Genomic DNA, 24,308 nt, shown 5'->3' on the forward strand with positions numbered 1-24,308 from the left:
TGCGTGCCTTACGCACAAATTAACTAAAAGTAACTGCGACTGACATTAATGGGTAAGATGTGACCTTTGAATGAGGGGTACCGCAGAATTGTAGGCCCCCCGCACGAGCAAAACAGACAGAGGAACCGTACCCTTACGTGCGACCCTTTGCCGGATATTCGCTTCCGAAAGTCAGTTTTTACCGTATACCGGTATACTGCTTGTTCTCCGTGCTCTGCGTTGGCCGAGGATCGCCTTTGCCGGCCTTGACTGACACTCTGTGTATAATTGTGCACTTCGGTACTCTCTGCCACTCTACACGGGCGCATCGATGCCCACAAGTTACTACATCCTTTAAAACTATTTGTGATGTTGACTCTGCAAACAGTTGGAATGGTTAAACACAATGGTCTTAGTGGAGTGATGTGACTTCCGGTCGCCTGCAACCCGGCCATGTCTTGCCGTAGAAGTGTGGTACCTTTGACTCTTTTGCTCCTGTGGGTATGGTCTACGGCTCTGATAAGGTCTCAATTGCTTTGTTTGTTACCTCCAAACGAGACGGTCTCGACCGTCTCGTTTGGAGGTAATTGTAACCATTAATGTATAAGCTACCCAAAAGTAACTTGTACTCATTTTCTGATTAAATTTTTGTTTGCTCTAATCTGAAACTATTCTAGTTGCTTTATTAAGTAAAATTGCAGTTTAGAATGAGGAGTTTTGACCCCTGGACCAAAAGGTCAAAGGAACCGTATCTCTAATTGTGATCCTCAGTGAGATATTTGCCTTCCCGTGCTGCTTGTTAAATGCGTGGCCACTTAACTGAACATGCGACGTGAATCCAACTGTGCCCCAGAAGTAGTTGAGATAATGTTTCTTGTGTTTTGCGAGCTTATACAGTACGACTCTGTAGACACGAGTGAGAAGAGGTGATGGCGTGATGGCGTTTCATGCTCTCTGTTCCTCGCTCTTATCTGTGTGGTTGTAATAAGCAGAGCATGAAACATCATCACTTCTTCTCGCCACATATTTGCTCGGAAAATTCACTTGTGTCTGCATAATCACACCCTTAGACATATCTAGTAAAGTGGATAAGGGCTGATTTTTGCATTGTTTTCGGAAATAGTTCCAGATTTTTTCACTTTTAAATTTTTCCCAGTTTTTAATGTCTTCGAAATTTCAGATAGGCTTATTTTGGGGAAGGATCTATCTTGTAAAAGGTCACATGTAGATTGTCGGTTCCTTTTACATTTTTTACTCCTATGGCATAGTCAATGGCTCTGATAAGGTCTCAATTGCTTTGTTTGGCGCTACATTTCTATCCTTTGTTATAAAAGACATTTGCTGTTAAGACAAGATTTTATATCTGCCAAACTCGATTGTTGCCACGGTCTATTGAATCAGTACGCATTATGCAAATTACCTAGTAAAACAACTTGAATATGGCTGGATAAACAAACCAATGACTAGTTCGTTTCATTTAAAATCAACGGTTGTTGGTTTGCCTGTGTGGCTGTGTTAAAATTGCTGTACCTGGTAACTTGCCGACTGACTTACACTTCGACTCTAGCTTCTCGATTTCTAACTCTAACATAACTCTTTTATAAAAGCCCAATATGTGTTAATAATGCTACTTGCTAAAAGGGTAAAGGATCATCAGACATTTCATCACCATCAAACAAATCATCAGGCTACTTTTTAGACTTTTAAGTTATATTCAAGTGTAAGCTTAAGTTTATGTAGAAATTGAAGTTGGACTCTTTATATAACTCACAGAAACTGTAGTACTTACTTCAGCACTTAATTTATTCTGTATTTGTTGAGTTTGATGGAATTTCTGTATTTCCTGATGAGTTAATCCTTTGAATTAATGAGGATTTAGTGTACTGAGACTTCTGTTTGAGTTATTGACTGCTGTATTTGGTCCAGAGCCATAGCTGTAGGGCTATGATGTGGCTAAGCCCCTTAACTTAGTCGACAGTATCTGTGTACAGTATATACGAACACGCTTTCTCTTTCGTCGCATCAACTTAGGCTGCTGTTATTTTTTTACATGTTGACTGTGGCCAATAGGCATAGTGCAGGCTGGAAAAGAGAAAAATAACAATAACAATTGTTTCAGCTTGCTCCTCACTTATAAATTTAATCCTCTCAATGATTTATTCCTAGTTATAGGACACCTGTAGACTGATCTTATTATTTTCAAGATTCTTTTCAACTGTTTGTTATGAAAGATGTTATAACCTGTATATTGTAAATATTGTATATTAGTAAGGGTAGCTGTAATAAAAGAAGATGCAATCCTGAAAGAGCAGAAGCACTGCCTGTGCCAACTGCCAAACCAAAAGTTCACATAGTACTTTGGTTTGGCAATTAGGGAAGGCAGTGCTTCCAAACCGAACTACGAGGGCTATTTTTTAAATAAGGTCCGTTTGTGAATGAGAGTGAGAATAATGCGCAATCACAGCAGTACGCATGCGCTTCTGCTCCGAGCAAGCTTGGCGCGCGTTTTGACGTCATTTGCAGCCATATCGTCTGTCTGTATGCCGAGCTGTAGAAGTTTAAAATGTTTAAGAAAATTGAGTTTTCCGCCGACTGTGAGATACGATCTGTTATTCGATTCTTGAGTGCAAGAAACTTGGCAGCAGCGGAAATTCGCCATCAGATTTGTTTAGTTTACGGTGATAATGCTATGAGTGACAGTAAAGTTCGAAAATGGGTAAGAATGTTCAAGGACGGGCGAGTTAATGTGCACGACGAGCCACGCCCTGGCCGACCTTCTCCGATTTCTGAAGATTTGGTTCGTGATGTGGATAACAAAATTCGAGAGGACCGACAATTCACGATTTCAGCGTTATCAATTGAATTTCCACAGATTTCAAGATCAGTTTTGTATACCATTGTTTCGGAGAAACTGAATTATCGAAAATTGTGTTCTCAATGGGTTCCAAGACTGCTTTCTGACGATCACAAAACAAAAAGATTGGACAGTGCTTTATGATTGTATCGAGTCGAAACTTATCGTTTTGACTCGATACGATCATCCACACGGTCCAGACCTTGCACCCAGTGATTTTCACTTGTTTCGATACTTAAAGGAGTTTCTTGGTGGTCAACGGTTCAATGACGAAGAAGTGAAAACTGCAGTAATGGATTGGGCTTCTTCATAGGCGGCGGATTTCTTCAAAGTCGGAATTCAAAAAATTGTTGAGCGGTATGACAAATGTTTAAACAAAATGGAAATTATGTAGAAAAGTAGAGATAAAAGTATGTAGAATATGGAAAAATATATATATTAATGATATTTACAGTATTTTTCTTCTTATTAAAAAACGAACCTTATTTAGAAAATAGCCTTCGTATATTCAATAATACTGAATCTAGTTACTCTGCAATCTCGAACTTGTTTCTAACCAATTCCTGACTTTACTTTCGTTCGTAGAATTCTCAGTATACTTTTTCTAAGATTTACTGGTGGTGTCCTTCCTTCTTTTGCGTTATTATCAACTCTATACAATTTGTAATTAAGGCTACGTGATCTGGTAGAAATCTACATTATGATGGTGAACGAACGAACATTTGGAATTAAGGTGCCGTTACCCACATAATGTGCTGACACAAAATAGGATCTTGTTTTAACGGATTGTTTGGACTGCCAAAAATCATCCATTGTTGCAAGAAACCATTATATTGCGAACAACGGATTCTTTGCCTATCCAGTAAAATATTCGTTATTTAACCCCTACGTATAAGAAATACCTGTACTTGAAATTATTCAGTCTCTTGATATCTCTATTCTATAGAAACATGTTTTACAAGATCATATGCATGTATGACAAAGTTAACAGAAACTGTATATGCTGTGCATGTGCTCATTACTACTTGACTTTGATTTGTTAAAAATTTATCCATCTTGGTTTGTTTTGATGACAATTTTCTGCTTATTGAATACAACACTGCTTGTCATGTACCGAACAGTAGACTCTGTTTGATTGTGCTGAAACTTGTCAGGAGGATCTTCAAGACTGGAAAGACACCGTGGCCTCTCTAAATTTTGGCATTACATTTGGGCCAGCATCAGAATGTTCACTGGGTGGCTCTTTGTTAATTGTATCAGCCTGCCGAGTCTTTTCATACAATTCTTCGATTGTACCGTACGTAACAAGTACTGTAACATCATTGAACTCTACAAATTCCCGGAAACACCCAAATATTAACTAAACATTGAAAAAAACACACAAAGTTTACAATAGATGGGGCTGGAAAAAAGTCCATTATTTTGAATTATGGATCTGCTTAAAGAAAGTAAAATTACATTGATTTGGCAGGACTTGGGAAAAAAATCCTTTGTTCTGCAATTTGTTAAAACGAGATTCTACTGTATAAAGGAATTTGTCTTACCTCGTGGTTTATCCAAACCATGTGTTTATGAGTCTATATCCCAATGGCAAGATTGGAGTCAAACAGCAGTCCAAATAATAAACACTATTTTTAACCAAGTATCCGACATTTACAAGAGGAACAGGATGGATAGATGAATTTACCAAATAGAGAATGATGTCAATACAGGCATTTGACCTGTAGCGTGTGTTGCCTCCTCTAGCAAACTATAGGTCAGAGGTCAATCTCTGTGGCACCCTCTGCACTAAAAATTGATCAAGGTTGGACTAAATATTCAGTATTATTTAGTATTAGGCTATATTTGGCCACAAAGTATTTGGTATTTAGACCAAATTCTTCCTCAAAGCCAAACTATTTAGCCAAATAATCTCATATTAATTGGGGAAAAAGGAAAGGAGAGAAGGAAGGAAAATAATAAAACACGAAATAAAATGGCATGATTTCAGTTTTCAAAAGAAAAACATATAATCTTTATCATTGAGTAGAAGATGCCATCTTCTACCCTATTCTAATCCAGTGATTCCCAAAGTGAGTGCTTAGCCCCATTGGGAATGGAAGACAACTCATGGAAGTGCCAAAAGCAAGTAGGCAAACTTTGAGTAATCAATAATACTCTTTAGCTCGGTGATAGTGTAATCTTAATGATAATAAATGTTTAGAAGGCGAGTTAAGATGGCAAAGTTAAGCTTTTTTTATTTAAAGAAAGTTGAAATACTATCGGGACAAACCTCTGGCAGCATACTTTTTATAATAATAAGAGTTTGTCGTCTTACTCCGATTGCAAACAGTTGAACGGGCAATTTGAGGATGCCGCTTACTAATATTGGGTCTGACGTGGAAAAATTAGTTTTGTTGCATTGGGCACCTTGTTAATTATTTCTATATTAATTAGCCACCGATCAGAGTTTGGCTATAAACCGGACAGTGATCTTGTCCGCTCTGGTGAAGGCTACAGACCTTAAAACTCTACACTGCCGTCAGACTAAAAACAATCTTAAGAGTTATAATTAATTTAAAATATAATTTAAATGATGATAATTATAAAATTATTATAATTTTTTTGTTCACATTTTAGTTATGCCATAAAAATTAACTTATATTTGTAGAATGACGTTATCTTGCGAAATTGAAATTACCGATCATCAGTTGCATTCCACTTCTCTCCCAAAGACAAGAGCATGCCACGCCACGCTCCTCGTTTATCAGGATGTAAAAGCAGTCGGACCGAGAAGTAGCAAATCTCCTAATATGTATTTAATGATTTGTACAGATCGGGATCCTGCGGGTGTCAAGTATAAGGCAAGTAATATGACAGTTTTTTATTACCCTTACTTTTGTAAATAAATAAACAAACATTTAATCTATAATCAATTTTTTTAATGAACTAGCAGATTATTGGGCTATATTAAGGCTAATTTTAATAATTAATACCCTGTAAAGGGTGTCAACCGGTGGCCTAGTGGACGAAACCACCAAGCTGGCCTTGGGTTAGTACCTCACCAATGGGTTGGCCACATTGGAGTTTTCCAGGTTTTCTTCACATTAGTAACACCTAAATATGTCCAGTTTCCCCATAGAAAGCCCTACTGGAAGGCAGATAATTCAAAACCATGTTGTTGTAAACAAATAAACCAACCCTACTGAAGGTTGCTTGAGAAATTCATTATCCTATTTGGGAGACTGCAACTTCATATATAAGATACAGGGCAATTTTTGAGCCTTTTTTCTTTGGAACAAAGTTTCATCTAATATACCTACCGTTTATTAGCAAGCAAGTCCATTATGAGTTCAAACTGCTAATTAATTTTTATATAACCATACTGGTTATATATAAATTAATAGTTCTGAAAGAGAATATTGGATGGTGGTCTGGATAGCGTAACTGGCGACACCGTTGCAAGTTCAAGTCTCGCTCCAGGCTAATTATTTTCTTCCAGACCCTTCTAAATTATTAAATTTATCAAGAGATGGTGCCTAATGCCTACCTTTGAGTCAAATTACTCGAAATTTAATTAGTAGTTGGCAGCATTAATATAACTTGATTTAATTTGGCTTTACATTCAATTAATAATAATCTTTTAATTATTTTAGATTCAAGATAATATAGGAAAGATTTCTAAACCGTCCATAACTTGGGGAAAGTCGATGATTCGTTTTATTGAACCACCTCACGATATACTAATTAAAAAGGTAAGAATTTTTAGTTTAATTTCTAATTTAAAAATATTTAATTTTTCAATAAATTATTTTTGTTAAATTATTTGAGAAATAATAGCCCAATCTTATACAGTAGTTGGCATGACTTTATACATTTGAAGGGATTATATGTATATAGACAACTCATAAGTAAATAGACATCCTTATTTTTAGATACTGTCCTTTATTTCATAGTATGCACATTAAAGCTCCAAAGCCTTAACTCGGTTAGGCATGGAATCAACGAGTTCCGCTGTCTTGGCCTGTAAAATGTCAACCTGCTAGGCACTCGGTCTGAAAGTTCTTCATAGGAAGTGTGTTTTCGTGAACATATCACACTGCACAATTTTTCAGATTCTGGATGTGTTCGACAGGATTTGTGTCGGTTCTGGCTCATGGAAGCCAGCAGTTGCCTTCCATTGTCGGCCAGTTCTAGGTCATTTTGGCAGTGTGGCAAGGAGTTCCATCGTTCGCAAACAGTTTTGTCTGTCAGCCTATTGGAGAATGTTGGAGGAAGACCCTTCTTTAATATGGCAATGTATTTTTTGGAGTTAATATTGCTTCGTACATTTGCTAACATTCGGGATATCTATTAACTTTAGAGTTGTCTCTGTATGCTACGTATGCATTTGAAAATAAGGAGTGACTTATCAATCACTTTCCCCCTACGTCTTTTCAAATTTATTATAATTTTTAAAAAATTCTTTCAGGCGGATCCATTTCAACTGAAAGCCTTTATTCAATGTCTCAACTTGGCTCTAAAAAACAGCAAAGCTTACAGATTTTCTCAGCAGCCAGCGAAACCAGAAAAATTACCTCAAGAAATTCTCGATGCAAATGGAAATGAAAATTATCCTAAAAGTTTTCCGAATTCACTCAAGAGGATTAGTCTCAATAACTGTAAATTAAAAATTATCGATCCTAGGATTTTAAAGTTATCCCATCTTCATACGTTGGACTTACAGGGTAATAAAATAATCGAGTTACCTTCTGCACTTTCTTCTCTCCCTTTGCGTAATTTAAATATTGCGGATAATAAAATCGAACAATTTCCAAAAGAAATCTGCACCGGTAACTTGATGCAATTCTTGCTAAACTTAAATTTGAATGGAAATTTGGTAAGTGTGAATTGCGATATTTACATTTTAAAATATCTTTTAGACACGCAAAATTAATAAATGTTTTATATTACAGATATCCATTCTGCCTCCGGAATTTTGTCGTTTCAAACAATTGAATTCTCTAAAAATTAGTTCGAATAAATTAATAAAATTACCCGAGAATATTGGAAAATTGAGAAACTTGAAAGTGTTTATGGCAAGAAATAATTGTCTGAAGGTACGTTAGTTTGAAAATATATCAAAACTTTAGATAGTAATGAAAATATATTTAATTAAAACCATGTTATCACTGTATAATTTATCTTTTTCTTTACTGGAAGTTGAGTAAACTTCCAGAACAGGGGTCACCAAACTTTTTCACAGCAGGCTAGATAACAGAGAGAATGATGAGTGTGGGTGCATAAGAATTTTGTTCAATATAGTATACTGAATACACAAAAAATAAAGAAAACCAACATATATATTTATCAACACACAAACGCGATCACTGCAGCAAGCTCATACAGTCGACTTCGCATAAATCGACACCCGGATAACTCGACACTCGTCATTACATAGTCAGTTTTTTGTGGTCCCAGCCCACTTACATAGGCAATAGTGTTATTAACCTTAAAAAACTCGGTTTACTCAACATCGTTTAACTCGTCACCACTGGATAAATCAACATACTTCTTCTGTTTCACACTTTTTAGAATTCTGATAAGTCAAGTCCCCCCCGTGAAAAATGAGTTCACACTACACAGCTTATTGTACGGTGTAAATTCATTTTTTCAGAAGGGGAGTCGACTTATCGGACGTCTAAAAAGTGTGAAACAGAAAAAGTATGTTGATTTATCCAGTGGTGACGCGTTAAACGATGTCGAGTAAACTGAGTTTTTTAACATTAATAACATTATTGCCGATTTAAGTCGGCTGGGACCACAGAAAACTGACTAATTAACCTATGGTGTCGAGTTATCCGTGTGTCGACTTATGCGGAGTCGACTGTATTTGTTTTTCTTAGAAACTTCATTGCAGGTACTTACCTGCAAAAAGCACTCTGATATCCAAACTCACAAATTCAGAATTTTTCACTTCACTGATTTTCCTAAAAATTATATTACTGTCAAATTCAAAAATCAGATTGCACCAATTTTGACATTTTCACTTACACTTGTTTTAATTTTTTCTACATAGTAGGTTCATCTACAATCTATGATATTTCCATATAAATAAATATATTTTAGCTCATTTGTGGTACAGTGCGGCAGTGGGCCAGATAAACCGTCCTCATGGGCCGGATCTGGTCCACAGGCCATAGTTTGGTGATCCCCTACTCCAGAATCATAGTCATAAGCATATGAAACAAGTAAGACGGCAAAGTCGTATTTGGGCAAGACTAGGTCTCGGAGACTCACTACTAAGCAGAATCACTTTGACGCGTAAGATGAATCTTGTTCTCATTCTCCAATCTTCTTTGGTATTGCTGGTTTTGAGCGCGATCATTTAAACTTTGCCGGCCACGACCACAAAATCGTCCGTGATGCATTTTCGGTGAAATGAACCTATCCAATGTCGAAATTTCTTTTCGTTGCGTGACGGCCAGAGTTGAATTTTTGTCGATGCATAACGAAAATTTCCCTTTTTTGAAAAAAATAATCGTGGCTATTGTATCATCCACAATTATTTTTTTATTTTGCACAAACAATACTGGGTTGCGTCCTACCTTGTCTGTTGACATAGACCACGTGTTCTGTGTCTTTTGTTCTGCTGGTAAAAATTAACTGAGAAAATGATAATTTACTTAATTTGTATCGGCTACGCAATATTTACAATAGTGTCGAGATATAATATAAATCCAAGATCGGCACGGCTGTCAAATCGAAAGGTTAACTAAATGAAGTAAAAAGATGTTTCTCCTCGTTAGAGTTTAGGAGCAAAGTGAGGTCAAAGGGCAAAGGTCACGTGGTGGTGCCCTCTGTCCTACCTGTTTTAATGTCATATTTGAAGCACTCCCAAATTTACAAATTAGATTACAAATTTTATTTAACACAGAAGATACTACGTGTTCAGTCCTAAGGACAGAGTTCACTTCTTAGAATGACTGTGGGTGGTACTCTCCCCACCTGACTTTGGTGGGGTGAGGTGCATGTTTGTAGAAGAGGGTTGCCATTTTGTATTTTATTTTGAATCTGTTCTTGGTCCCCTGACTACCTACAAGTCTGTTAAGGTGAGGTCAATTACTTTGATGCATTCATCACATATTTTCCAGTACTAAATGGTCAATATAGCTGTTTACAACAGAGTATTCACTTGTATTTATTCAAGTACAAGGGAGCTTTTTCTGACATTGCACAATAATATATACAGCATATGGTGCATTACTTTCACTGCAATGTTTACAGTAAAATAAAGGAATTTGTTCAAAAAGGAACATATTTAAATCACATGGGAGTTCTTTTGCAATTACATAAATTTTTCAAATTAACAAAATGCAAATTAAAAACAGTCTTTAGAGATTGTGGTGATGCCAATGTAGTCTGCTAATTGATAGAGTACTACGGCAACACTTTATACTCATAAACACTATGAAATAATTACACTTAAATGAGATGAAATGCGCAAAAAGTAAACACTTAATTCCTCAGCTACACCAAGAGCAAGATGTTTTGAACATGTGCTATATTAAAATAAAGCTAACTGTTTTGCATTAATTTATACAATGTTGGTTTTTATCCTTTACAGAGATTTTTTTTGTATGTTATGCTATGCTGTATTCTTACTCTTTGAGAAACAGAGAATATTTACACATTCCCATGATATTACTGTGCAATTTACATATACTTCTTTTTTAATTAATTTAATTCATTTTACTGTAAACATTGCAGTGAAACTAAAATTCAATGTAGGCGTCGGTACTACCAACCACTAACTTTCTCATATGACGGGATCGTGATGTGTTTGGACTGCCATTTCTCTGCCCGTCTGCAACCGAACCTGTGGCCATTAGCCTCGGGTGACAATTCTTGATTGTGGCACGATGTCCCTTCACCATAAGCCACCATCTCCGCAGAGTGGCCACTGATTTTCACACCTTGTAACATGCAACGATCTATTATCGTTCGTGAACAGATGGCAGTCGACCATCTATCTTGCCACTGTGTGTGTAGCCTCTCTCAGTCACTGTCCATACCACTGATGCAGGAGTTATAAAATTCCATTGATTACTTTACAAGTACAGTACATGTACACAAATATTATTATGATTGTGTTGTTGTTACAGAAAATATGGCAATTTCTCAATGCCTAGTTACTTTCTGCCCACCTTGTATAATAGCTTATGATTATAAGCAAGTAATTAATGATACTCTAAATAATTTAGTTTACTAACGTTTCAACAGAATGTTAAATTTTATTTTATAATTTACTTTCAGTATCTACCATTATCAATTTTGACCCTACATCTAGAAGTTTTAGATATTACAGACAATTCATTTAGAAGTAAACAAGATTTATCCTTACCAAAGTTTGAAGTATATTCTCTCTTAGACTGTGCTTTTATTAGCATTAAGAAATATAAGTAAGTAAATTAATTTCTATATAAAAACTGAAGATTAAATAGGATAATTTAATCAAAATTTTTTTTAATTTTATAGTTTACAGTACAGACCAGAGGCTGTGCCATCCCTACTACTATCGTATTTAGACAATGACTACGGTGAATGTATATGCGGTAGAATTGTCGTTTCTAGCTTATCGTCCACCATAATATTTTCCAACGTAGGAAAGTCGTCGGTGGTTACCTATTCTCATCACCTAAATCCCACGGTACCCATCAAAATACATTACTGCTCACTAAACTGCTGGAGAAGGCAGGTTCGTGGTTACACCATATGCATATAATTTAACTTAAAAATATGAAAGTTTAAGACAATATTTATTAATTTTAAATTATAATCTAATAGTTATATAGTGTATAATTTTATCAAAATTGGAATTTTTAAAAGTATTTTACCGTAAGTTCATCTTAAATTTGTCAGCTTGTCAGACGGAAATACGAAGAAGCGTTTCAAAGAAAATTTTGTGTTCCTAAAAGTCGAACTTAAGATAGATTTAAATTTTGTAAACTTGACCTCTTACACAAAGAAGTTTTAAAGTATTTACCACTTTTATTCTTGAATATAATAAAAAAAAAACCTATGTACATTATTGTATATAGTTTACTTGTATAATGTATTTTTAATTCTCAATGCCATTAAAATTTATATAAATTTTATAAATATTCTGAGATTATCACATTTAAAATCTTTGAAATTGTTGCATAATACAGGTAAGTGCCATTTAATGATGGATTGCCTATACAACATAGGTCCCGAAAGATTATAATTGAGCTGAAAAATTTCTAGTCATCTGTACTTTTTCTGTTTAGATACATAAATACTTATCCATTGTATTGTTACGGCTCGTACGAGTAGTAGATAATACTATATAGTTCTATCTAAGTATACTCTATGCTTACAGTGGCTAAACAGTGGCTCGCAAGCTAAGTGTCATCTAATTATTATAATTAAATATATGGAAATGGATATATGTATCTATCCATTATATAAAATACACTTTTAATAGAGAATGTGGATCTTGGTGTGGCAAGGTTTAGCCGGCCCTGCCCTATGCTGTTCTCTCTTACGACATATTCCTTGGAATATATCCGTGTTGTCAAGCAGCACTTACCTGTATATGTAAGACATACATTAATAAACACTGTATATTAAATTCATCAAATTCTTAGATATCATTTTAATTATAAAAATAAAGTATTTATAATGCAAACAAATGGAAAAAGTATGATTCTGAATGATGACGTGGGGCTAAATTCGGTGCTGTTTTTATGCATAGACAAATCCGGAGATCGTAGTTTTAGGTTGAAATCGGCTATAAAAAATAACTTTAAATACTTAAAAAGCTACCTGAAGAAAAGATCCAAATTCACTGGTTTATTTTGGGCTTGTAAACATGTAAAACCATCATTCAAACTGCAAGCAGTCTGGGTTAGAATTCAATCCGGATTCAGTTCCAATCCAGTGGTACCGAGTGTGGAGAGTTTGTCATTGCGTTTTTGAGTCGGATTTGCAAATGCATTTTCTATAATTTTTGATTAAAAATACAAATATTTCGATTACTCTTGTTTCATTTAAATAATTTGGAGCCTTAATTAATGGGAAAGTACTGATGACAGTTAAGGAATTAGCCTATCACTTTAAGCAATTCAGGTTTGAATCCAAGCAGGTAACTCCACAGGAATTTTTTCACAGATGGTCTGTCTCGGATGAGTCAGGATCTCGCCGTCCCATTTTGGGCCCGAGCAAACCCACAATAGCTTGGACAAAAGGCCCGCAGATAACAAAGTATAACGAGCAGACAAACCGAAACTAGTTAATGTTAGAGACAACACAACACCACTAATTTTATTGGAAAATCGCAGTGAAAATGTAGAACTAGAGTGAAGAACGTTCAGCTGATGACGATGATGTACAGACCACTTGGATTCTTAAAATATTCCTCACAGATTGCAATCATACTCACGCTTTTACAATTGGATAGTGTGGATCGGGATCTGAAATGTTTCATCCACAAAAAATTTTGTGTCTGAATCCAAACTCCAGATCCTTCAGAATAACAGGAGGAAAATTTACAATTCAACTGTAAGGTATATATTCAAGAGGTGAGAATGGGAATTCGCCTTTGGTGCGAGCATAGCCGGAACTCCCGACGAAAGCGAACCTACAGGGTTTCTACTCACCTGAAAAAAAGTCAGGGATTTTCATCAGTGTTTGGAAAAAGTCATGGAAAGTCAGGAAATTTGTTAAAAATTGTCAAAAAGTCAATGAATTTGTTTCCTTGGTTACTTTGTTGATTTTGTTTGCTGACAGTATGGCTGACCAAGTATAGCTGTCTGCAGGCAGCAAGAAGAGTTGTGGTATAATGCAACTTATGAAAAGGGTTGCATTGCACCACAACAGGAAAAAAGAATCTGAGTAGGGAACCCCTAGCTTCCACATGGTGATTCCAATGGCAACAAATTTTGAAAATACAATGGAATACCGAAAATTATATATTTTACAAGAAAAACATAAAAAAATCTGAAGCAAATGCGAGTTCAAGTTATTTTATTTGAAAGAGCTTTTTCTTAATTCTTTTTTGCCTCGTGGGCACCAAGAGGACCTTTTTGTCAGACCCGTCGTTCTCCCAGAAGCACCCCATCCTTGTCAGATTGCCCAAGTGTTGTGTTGCATTATTGCAATGCCTACCACGGGCAATGGTTAAAAAACCAAACACAACACTTGAGTAGATAAAACCACCAAACATTGATAATGGGTTCACACCCTGCCAACAGACTGGCTGCATTGAATTTTCCAGGTTTGTGTGGGGACCGGTTTCCCATAGAAAGTTCTCTCGAGAGGCAAATTGCTCAAGAGTTGCTTTGCTTTATTCCATTAATCCACTATAATGTTTATACAATGTTTGTAGAATGGTTCTTGAAATTTTGTGTGAAAATACAAAAAAAATCAGAAATTAATTTTTACTCTCAAAAGCAACACGACTGACCTTGCTGCAATACACGCAGTTATAAAGAAGATTGACAGCCACGTTGTTTAATAAATTTTGGTTGTATTTTTATTATCGCTCATCTACTATACAGTTATTGGAATTAATATAAACTATATACATTCGATTACACGAGTAACTATAATCCTGTTACGCTCGATTAATATTCAACATAATCAATCCATGCCCATCATCGGAGGACCCATCATGGGTGGAGGAAACATCATACTTGGCATCATGCTCGGCATCATGGGTGGTTCCGCTTTGAGCCTGGTTAAAGAACGCAAAATTTAATTAAGTAAAGCATTTAAAACTTGCTAAATTAATTAAGAATGACAAAATGACTCACGAAATAATTGGAATGGGAATGATGATGAATTTCTTTTTGGCTAAGGATTTAGTCAACAAGAGCTTCAATAACTTCTTGCTGGAAGCTTCTACTCCATTTTCGTTTGTACTCAACAGGAGTACAACGAGTACAGATATACACAATACAGTAGTAGTCTTCATTCTCTGTGAAGTTGAATATTACAGGAGCTGAAAACATGAATGTGTTACTTTTTCTTGAACCGAATAAAGGCTCCAAGTTTAACTTTCTTCTATCATATTGTGTAAAGAACCAGCTGTATGGAGGGAGCCCTGTGTGAATGCAGACCCTATATAGCTGTCTCTTTACACAATACAATAGCCAGGATCTAATTTAGAGAATATACGATAAAACAAAAATCGATGGTTCAAGCTGAAAGACAGAATCGGAACCTCTAGAAGTTTATATTATCTAAAAGATATCCGAAGTGGAACCACCGGATTACCTGGAAGATATCCGGGACTGAACCACCGGGTTATCCAAGACCAAATTCTAGAAATTAAGAAATAAATTCATTCTTATATCTATAAACTAAATGATCTTTAAAAATTATAAGGGCTACAGCAGTTCCTCTGCTGTAGCCCTTATAATCGAAAGAAGGTTAACGTTACTCGATCGCCCAAGACAGCAGATAGGAGCATAAATCTCTACTCACCGATCTTGTCAGAAGATGTGTCTCACCCCGATATTAGTGGTCCTTCTTATAATCGAACACGAGGAAAAATATTAGGAATTTTTATATAAATTGTAAATTAATTAAAGAAAATTGTCGACCCTTAAGGTTAATCGGGATTGTAACCCGGTTATCGATATCCCACCCATCGATCAGGAATTCCTGCTCGTATTCAATTAATTTTGCTCTCTGTAGTTATATTAGGCACACATCTAGATCGAAGAATAAATTAATCCCGTGAAATTGTTGAATATTGATGGTTTCGTTAAATTATTTCGAAGTTTATCGTTCCACCGGGCCCCCTTTTACGTAAGTACAGAGGTAAGCTCAGTCGCGCGATACTTGATACTGGGATCTAGAATTCTCGATGAGTGCTTCAGAAAATTGAGTGTACGAGGCCCCTTTAACGATTAAAATTTTCTGTTAAAATCATCATTGAACGCTTTCTTAGTTTAGGAATTCAATTTTGCATCCTGGATCCTTCAAAGAACAATACCAGACTTTGTAAACTTGGTTTCTAAGTCTGGTATTGTTCTTTGGAGTGTAGATTCGGTTGTTTGATGGTGGTCTTTGGCATTCAGATTCAGTTTTTTGGTGTTCGTTCGAGTGATAATCCAATTCTTTGGTGGTGGTTTTTAGATTGCAGATCCGGAATTTATTCAGTTATAACTCTACAATCCACAGCTGTAGTTGACCAGAGTCTATCAACACATCATAATAAAACAATAACAGAATATCTTGTGTTATTGTTGGGATTATTGAGTTGTATTCTATATTGTTACACTATGGTTCCAAGAAGAAAGAAAAGTCGAATCTTTATTAATTATTTTATTTAATCTCACAAAAGTTACAAATTTATTTAAGCATTCTCGATACAAATCAAGCACAATGGTCGAATTAAATCGATAAAACTCGATTTTTCGCGATCTCCAAACTCTTTCATAAATAGTCTCTCGTGTTTTGAAACTAAGATCCATACTTTTTGGGAGGTGGAAAAACAACCCACCGAATATTTTATTAGGAAAATCACCAGATATATCCGGGATATCCGAAATTGTGGTAAAATTTTCCACCGATTGTGCCTAGTTTCGTTGCGTATCCGACATGTTTGAATCCGTGAGAGAACCCTTTGCCCGCATGGCCCAAGCTGAAAGTTAAGAAAAGATCCCATCAGTTTCAAATACGTGACCATAGAAACGTATTTTTGAAATCGTTTCTCTTACCCTAAGATCAGGGGGATGGGCAAAACCACCAATTTCTTAGCGTGGTGAGCTTTTAAACCTTTGAACTTGGACAATAAGAGGTACTTCCATAGCTTCTTCTTTAGGTATTTATGCTTCGTTAGTCCATCGTAAACAAACAGATGACCGGAAGAAGCTGTAACTATCATGGTGCATAGGAAAATTAACATTAAAATAGTCGATGTCTTCATAATAAATATCACCTAAAAATAAATTAATAAACAATTTAAATATTTATTTAATAAAATTACACTATTCGAATATTAAATAATGAATATTAGCTGATTAGCAGCTATTTACTGACTTGTAGAGCTGCAAGAATTTCAGGAATTCTTGGGGGATTTTACGGACTGTACTGTACCTTACTATACAGCTAATTTGTATGCAACTGTACAGATTAGTTATTTGTCTTGATCGTAGTTTATTGCATTAATCTAGGACGTTGCAGTGGTACTAAACAACCCATTCTATTTTTTGGGTGCTTACTAACTTCATACCTTAAATTCTAAGGAGGATTTCGTGAATTCTAAGACAGATTCAAAAAATTTCTAAGTGGATTTTAAACATCTAAGGGATCCTGAGGATTTTAAATATTTTAGGCGATTTCAAAACTTTTAAGTAGAATTCCAGGAATTCTCAGGAGATTACAAAAATCCTAAGAATTTCAGGAGCTCTCAGGGGATTCTAGATATTCAAAGGAATTCTCAGGATATTCCAAAAATTCTAAGTTGCTAAAAGTTTGAGAGGATTCCACTAATTCTGAGGAGCTTCTAGTTAAATTAAGGTGTATTATTCGTGTCGTACAGTGAACAGTACACGTGAACATACACCACTCGAATCGTACCCGTGAAAAGTTTACTCGATATTAACAGTACCTGAGGGTCGGCGGAGTAGTAAATCCAAAATGGTGTTCTGGAGGGTGCTGCCGATGTATGCTGGAGGCTAAAGAAGCAATATGCTCCGTTTACGATCGATGTGTTTATATAGTTAAGTGTTTTTTGCTCGTTCGATTGTTGCACATGAGAATCGTGTCAGTTATTACTTTGGAACGTGTAGGGTTGGGCTGCAGCGTGAGAACTGTGCACAAGAATGTTGAACGTGTGGAAGAGAAACGTTTCTTCCGTTCTATAATTAGATTCTTGTTCATTCTGCACGCTTACACTCGATACCCAATTATTATCTAATGTCGAAACAGAGAACTTCCGCCTCCGAAGGTAGTTTAAGTATCGTTCGAGTGTTTTCGAGTCGTTAGTTTGTTCGTGAAGCAGGTGTCGTCCTCTTTATAGCGTGAAAGCGAGACTCGACGCTAGTTTTGCTTTTAAATGCCTTCCTGGATTCTTTTAAATAGGACCCACCGGTGGCCGAATGGAGCCACTGAACGCGGGTCGTGGGTTCGAGCCTGACCGATGGGTCAGTCACGTGTTTTCCGGGCTTTCGTGTGTCTAACACCTAAATAGGGTCCAGTTTCCTCATAGAATGTCCCCCTCGGTAGTGTCGCGTTGCCTTGTCCTATCAATCTCACAATCCTATTGGGTTTACATGGAGTTTTCCGGGCTTTCTGAGCGTTTCTAACACCTGAACTGGTACCACCAGTAGCAGAGTGCCGAACATTGGTAGCTGGTCGTGGGTTCGCACCTGGCCAACGGGCTGGCCACGTGAAGTTTTCCGGGTTTTCTCCACTTTTTAACACCTAAGCAGGGACCAGTTTCAGTCGTGCTCTGTCCTATGGACAAAAAGGACAATTGCCTGGGGCCCAACCAATCCTTTATGAACTCATTACAGTACTGAGACGATCAAAATTTAAATTTACTCCTATACCTAGGGATCCTGTGACGCGGGCTCAGGGTACACTGGCACACAGATCAAAGGTCGCGTTAAAAACGGACGCCTATACCGCAGGAATTCCCCCGAACAAAAATGTTTGAAGACAACACTGTACACGAGGTTCCCTACTTCAAATTTGCCCGTGGTCCCATGAATATATAACGCGTCACTGACCAGTTTTCCATAGAAAGTCCTCCCGGGAGGTACCCACCTCTTGACAGATCGACCACGTGTTACGTTGCGTTATCCCAACAATCTAATCTTATCTCTCATAATAGATTTGATTGTGAGGGGAACAAGTTATCAGATTTGTCAAACTAGACACTTACACGTTTCTCTATTTCATCTTTTAAAGGCCCATTATATAGTATTTTAGTTTTCAAGTGTTCTTACAAGGTTGTAAGAGCTCGTGACCACTTAAACAAGAGTTTTTACAAGGGAATATCCTTATCAAAGATTTCAGCTTTGATAAGGATATTCTCATGAAAAATACTCTATTTTAGAACATTTTACTAGATACAGGCCCTATCAAGGAGTCTAAGAGTAATTTGGCTGGGGCCTTATATTCAAAAACTTCCACATTAAACACAATATGGATGCGGTCCCTATTACGTACTGACCGGCGAGACAATCAGTTTTAGTTGAGGCCTCATATATATATATTAGCGTTATCACAGGAAAGCCTTATGTGATATTTGGCTCGTTTTGAGGCCCTAAATTCAACTGTGTTAAGAAAAACCCCTTTGTTTTTATTTAAAAGTTATAATACAACTTTTTAACGCTTAACGTTAATTTTGGCCGTACTGGGGCCTCAAAAAGTAAGTTTGTAGGATTTCTGTAGACACCTGGAAGGTCTTGAAAGGTCAGAAAGTCCCTTTCTATTTGAATATGTTTAAGTGATATAAATAATAGTTAATAATTTAATCCGAACCTCATATACGCGGGCCCCAAATTCTATGAAGGGGGTTTCTCGATATTCTAAACTAAATGCGAGCCAGTAGGGTTGCTTGGCCCTTTTTCGGGTTCTATCAGTAGGAACAACCCCTCTATTTTATTAAAATTTTAACAAATATAATACAATTCTTTAACGCGTTACGTTAATTTTTGGCCATACCGGGGTCTCAAATAGCAAGCTTCTAGGGCCTGTAGTCATCTGGGAGGCTTTGAGCTCACAAAGGCCCTAAACTAATTAAATTTGTTAACACATTTTTCCATTGTGATAATTTATAGACTTCACTAGAGAAATTGTGTTCGATTGAATACAATTGCTTTGTGTTACGAAACAATAATTAGTATTTTCCCACATTAAGTGTATTTTTGTCTAAATAAGCCTAATTATACCAAGTGTGGTTGTGTTCTAAGCATTATATAAATTGTTACATGATAATTCGAGTGTTTGTTTATATTATTTTCCCTACGTGACTTGGCTCTTGTCTGTTATCTTTGCGTAATGGCTACCAACATGGCACCGTTATCTAACTGTAATTATTTATTTAATGCTAATTGACAGATAAATTAGATTTTTGAGTGTATTTTCTAGATTTTAATATTTATAAGTTTGTTGTAAGGATTAAATTTTTCAAGGGAAAGGTTAATCTGTAAGCATCTCATTGGAATTGTAATAGATCATGGCGGTCTCTCACAGTTTCTAACGAAGATTGGAGAACATTGTGAAGATCGTAGATGATCCTGAGGCATTCTTGAGAATTGTGGATGATCCTGAGGCAATCTTGAGAATTGTAGATGATCCTGAGGCAATCTTGAGAATTGTAGATGATCCTGACGCGTGTAGGAGATGATCATGAGAATTGTAGATGATCCTGAGGCGATCTTGAGAATTGTAGATGATCCTGAGGCGATCTTGAGAATTGTAGATGATCCTGAGGTGTGTAGATGATTACGAGAATTTTAGATCATAAGGCTTGTAGGAGACAATCATCAGAATTGAGGGAGATCATCATGAGGCTTGTGGAAGGCCGTCATGATTCTTTAGAATACGATCGTGAGGTTTGCAAGAGACGATCATGAGAATTGTAGGAGATCATCATCAATATTTCAGGAAGATCTCTAGTTCATGCTCGAACTGTTATGTCAAGTTGCATTAAAATAAAAAGACAAGTAAACACGAGCGGCGACTTTATCCCAAGTCCGACCATGAAGACATTCGATTAAAAATAACGAAACAAAAATTAACACTAGACTAAATAGAAAACGAGTTTATTGATGAACACAGAATTAAAATTACAAATAATGTTAAAATGAGCGTAATTGGTCGAATTCATTAGTCGTACATTCCACCATAACCCATATCGAAACCGGAATGGCCGAACGAAGACATCATGGATCCCATCCTGTAAATGCATATACCTTTCATTTAGGGCCTCAAATTTTACCATTTGTTACGTATTATAGAAGAAAGTACTCACATAAATGGGATGGGAAGGATGAGAACCCTCTTATGTTCTCCCAGAAGCTTGGCCATGACCAATAACTTGAAAAGTTTCTTTTCTTTCTTACCTTCCGATACATGGAATATGCTGCTCATCAACAAGAACACCAGGATCGTACAGCAGGCCGCCTTCATGCTAATAAGTGAAAGTAGTGTTACTGCCAAGAATTTTAAATAGGAAATCTTCAAAAATTCTTTGGGTCTATCCGTACAGGATCTTGGTTTGTTAGAAGGGATCATCGGAGCACCCATTTACTCCTGAGAGAAGCTTTAAAAATCTGCAACTTACCTTTGACAGGTGCGAGAGGGGTGAGCTTTTCAGCATTCTAGATATTGTTAGCGATCGTGTGTATATATACACACGAAGAAATGGCAATTTTTCAATTGTTTATGGTTATTTGAGTAAGATGATTTTCCACTCGATAGTTCGTCGCCCACCCCATTCTCTCCGAACCGATAAAGCCAAATATCCTCGAAAGGTCTTCGACTTCTTACGCCTCTGTCTTGTTACGTATAGTTTTAACTAAGGTCGAAAGGAGAAGAAGGGGTCAAGATCTTCGAAAAAATTCGACTTTGACCTCGTATAGTGTATATTAAACCGAAATTATTATGCTTTCGGATTCCAGGTCACAGCCATTTTGAAGGAAGGATCGTTCCACTTTCGTTCGTGGAGGAAAAATCCCACTCTCTAACTAAGTAGTTAATTTATTTTTGATAATGATGAAATTTTTGGACGTAACGACCTCGAAAACAATACACGCCCTATCGATTTTATTATTATTATTATTATTATTATTAGACTTGGGGAAAAATACTGATTTTTTTGTTTAATTTCCATATAAACAGCACGGTTTTTACTCTCATCTGCCTCGAATTTTTGTCTTGTACGCGTTGCAAATGGCCGTTACGCTGTAATATTACTCGGAAAACTCTCATAAACGATTTTCGTTACGATTAGGCTGAATGGCCATGGAGAAATCTCACGACTCCTTCAATAAGCTGCTTTAATTTATGGGATTTTTCGCGTTTCAAATGGATGTTACGATGCAGTATTACGCAGAAAACTCGCATAAACAATTCGGTTACGATCGGACTGACGTAACACAGAAATTTTACGAGTAAGCTGTTTTAATTGTGGAATTTTATGCATTGCAAATGGCTGTTACGATCAGGTTGAAGTAACGTAGAGAAATCTCACGAGTTCTTCAATTAATTTATTTATTTTATGGGATTTTATGCGTTGCAAATGTCTGTTACGATGCAAAATTACGCATAAAACTGGTGTAAACAACTTTGGTTACGATCAGGCTGAAGTTACGCGGAGAAACTTCACGATTCTCGCTTCGATCTATGAGATTTTACGCTTTGCATTTAAAAAAACAGTAAATAAACAAACTTAATTATTCAAATAATCGACCCACTTCCGAGCAGCGTTGCGTGACGGAGTTAAATAATTAGATAATCACTCGGAGGGGGTCTCCCACCGTAACCGTTTGTAGGTCAACGTACCACCTTCAGAAAAGCGGCCCAATTACGACAATAAATAGGCAAACAACACGGATAAAAAAGGAAAAAATCGCTTTATTAATGATGACATGGATATAATTTATACAATTTGTTACTCGTTTCGTATGCGTCACATCTTATGGCATTGACTATCACCCGGTTAATGAAAAAAATGGCAATTTTCTTACACCAGTATGTACACGTGTTAAATTAGCTTTGGTCACCACCATCCGTGACCACCACCGAAACCACCACCGAAACCTCCTCCTCCTCCGTGCCATCCGTGACCCACTGTTATGTGCGAGTGTTTCTTTATTCTGTAAATAAAACAATGATGGTTTCTAGAAAAATCTCTGGAATTTTCCCGATTTCTACGTAACTTGTACTTACGGTATTGCAAACGGTATGGGGAGTAACACGATTTTCTTGCTACTACCGGCTAATTTAGCCATCAGTAGCATCTTTAACAGTTTTTTCTTCCCGGCGTCCACCTGGACGATCACTGTCGTGGATATCAGGAGCGTCGAAAACACCAGAATTAACACGAACGTCGTGCTCCTCATCTTGGCTGCTCAGTTCTACATGAAAAAGAATACGTAAATTTTATATAATTGCGTAACTGTAACGCGCTGTAGCTGCGTTAAGCTGCGATATTTACGTAGAAAGTTTTCTCCTCTTAATCCGAATTGAAATGGTAACAACTCAAAGTCCTCCAAGAAAGGGAATGAGCGAAAGCAAGATTCTCATCTCCTACTTATAGTCGAACTGCGTAACACATTTTACTTGTCTTTTTCCAGGTTTTCACTGATCCCGAGTTAAATTTAGAAGCGGGCCGATGCCCCGCGTTTCCCTCATCCCTAATACATTTGGGTCAAACCTTGTTTCCACCCATATCGCCTCGAGTGGTGGAGTAACCTCTCTATAAATGTCGACCAGACTTTTAATGAACTCGCGACGTTGCGTTACGTTGCATTGCGCCCTACGCGTTACCGGTTAAGCCAAACCTCGATTTAACGCGGTTCTCGTGGATATCATCTGAGGATTTCGCGCGAATCCAGACTTTACTGCGCTTGGGTGTGAGGCACCCGCAAAGTCTCAGACCTGTGCCCCTTTGCTTGGAGGGGTCCTGTGCTTAATTACGTTCGGCCTGGGCTTGTCGGAGACCACGTTTATATTTTGCGATGAACGTTGCGCCTTACGCGTCACGAATTAAGCCAAACCTCGATTTAACGCGGTTCTCTTCCGAGGATTTGGGGTGAATCGAGTTAGCTGCGTGGGTGTGAGGTACTTGCGAGTCTCACACCTGTGCCCCCCTCAGGGGAGTTCTGAGCTTAATTACGTACGGCCTTGCGCATCTCGAGGCCCCTCGTTTATATTTTGCGACGGGCCCCACGAGATGTCGACCCCGTTTCGATAATGGCTCGTGAAATACATTTTTAAGCCAGAAACTCATTTATAGCACGGCGAATAATTATTTTAACGCGTACATCTGATGATAAACCGAGGTTTTTCGGCGTTTACGACAGACTGATGCCATTTGCCATGAAATTATGTAGAGTAAAAACCCGTATAAAGAACTTTAACATTTTATTTGGTGACGTTTTTCGAATAAAGTTTTGTTAATTTTTTATACACAAACCTCGATATAGCGCCCTCCCTTATACAGCAACATTATACAGTGCCAATTAATACTCAAGGTCGGATCTTCCTCTTAATGCTAAATAAAGAATGCCTTAATTCTCGCCAATTTGAGCTTTTGGGATAACCAAATCACGTGACTCTCGAACTTGTGTGTAGACAGACCCCACCATATAATTTTTCGCATCCTTTTGTGGATAATTATCTTCAAAAATTTGAATTTTCGTGTAATAAGCCTCATAATATCATTGTATAAATCACTTTATAGATAATGAACCCTCGTAATTATATAATTCACGTTCTTAACGTGGAGTGAATGCTCCCTCGGGGG

The 24,308-nt window shown here is 36.9% G+C and overlaps 1 protein-coding gene and 1 long non-coding RNA gene across 2 annotated transcripts in view; one reads left to right on the top strand and one right to left on the bottom strand.

Annotated features, from left to right (window-relative positions):
- LOC136986869 (poly [ADP-ribose] polymerase 2-like) overlaps positions 1 to 24,308 on the top strand; it is a 92,094-nt gene that overhangs the window by 398 nt on the left and 67,388 nt on the right. The window contains exons 2-7 of the mRNA XM_067284495.1: positions 5,484 to 5,676; positions 6,469 to 6,567; positions 7,284 to 7,691; positions 7,768 to 7,911; positions 11,108 to 11,253; positions 11,330 to 11,549. Of these exons, the coding sequence (XP_067140596.1) occupies positions 5,484 to 5,676; positions 6,469 to 6,567; positions 7,284 to 7,691; positions 7,768 to 7,911; positions 11,108 to 11,253; positions 11,330 to 11,549 (1,210 nt within the window). The remainder of the gene's footprint in view (positions 1 to 5,483; positions 5,677 to 6,468; positions 6,568 to 7,283; positions 7,692 to 7,767; positions 7,912 to 11,107; positions 11,254 to 11,329; positions 11,550 to 24,308) is intronic.
- On the bottom strand, positions 16,305 to 17,538 carry LOC136986821 (uncharacterized). The gene is made up of 3 exons (XR_010882534.1): positions 17,436 to 17,538; positions 16,543 to 16,763; positions 16,305 to 16,466 (listed from the first exon to the last, which is right to left on the bottom strand). It is a non-coding gene; the product is annotated as an uncharacterized lncRNA (long non-coding RNA).

The sequence above is a fragment of the Centruroides vittatus genome, unplaced genomic scaffold (genome assembly GCF_030686945.1).
Source record: "Centruroides vittatus isolate TY-2023 unplaced genomic scaffold, ASM3068694v2 scaffold_1209, whole genome shotgun sequence".
NCBI lineage: Eukaryota > Metazoa > Arthropoda > Arachnida > Scorpiones > Buthidae > Centruroides > Centruroides vittatus.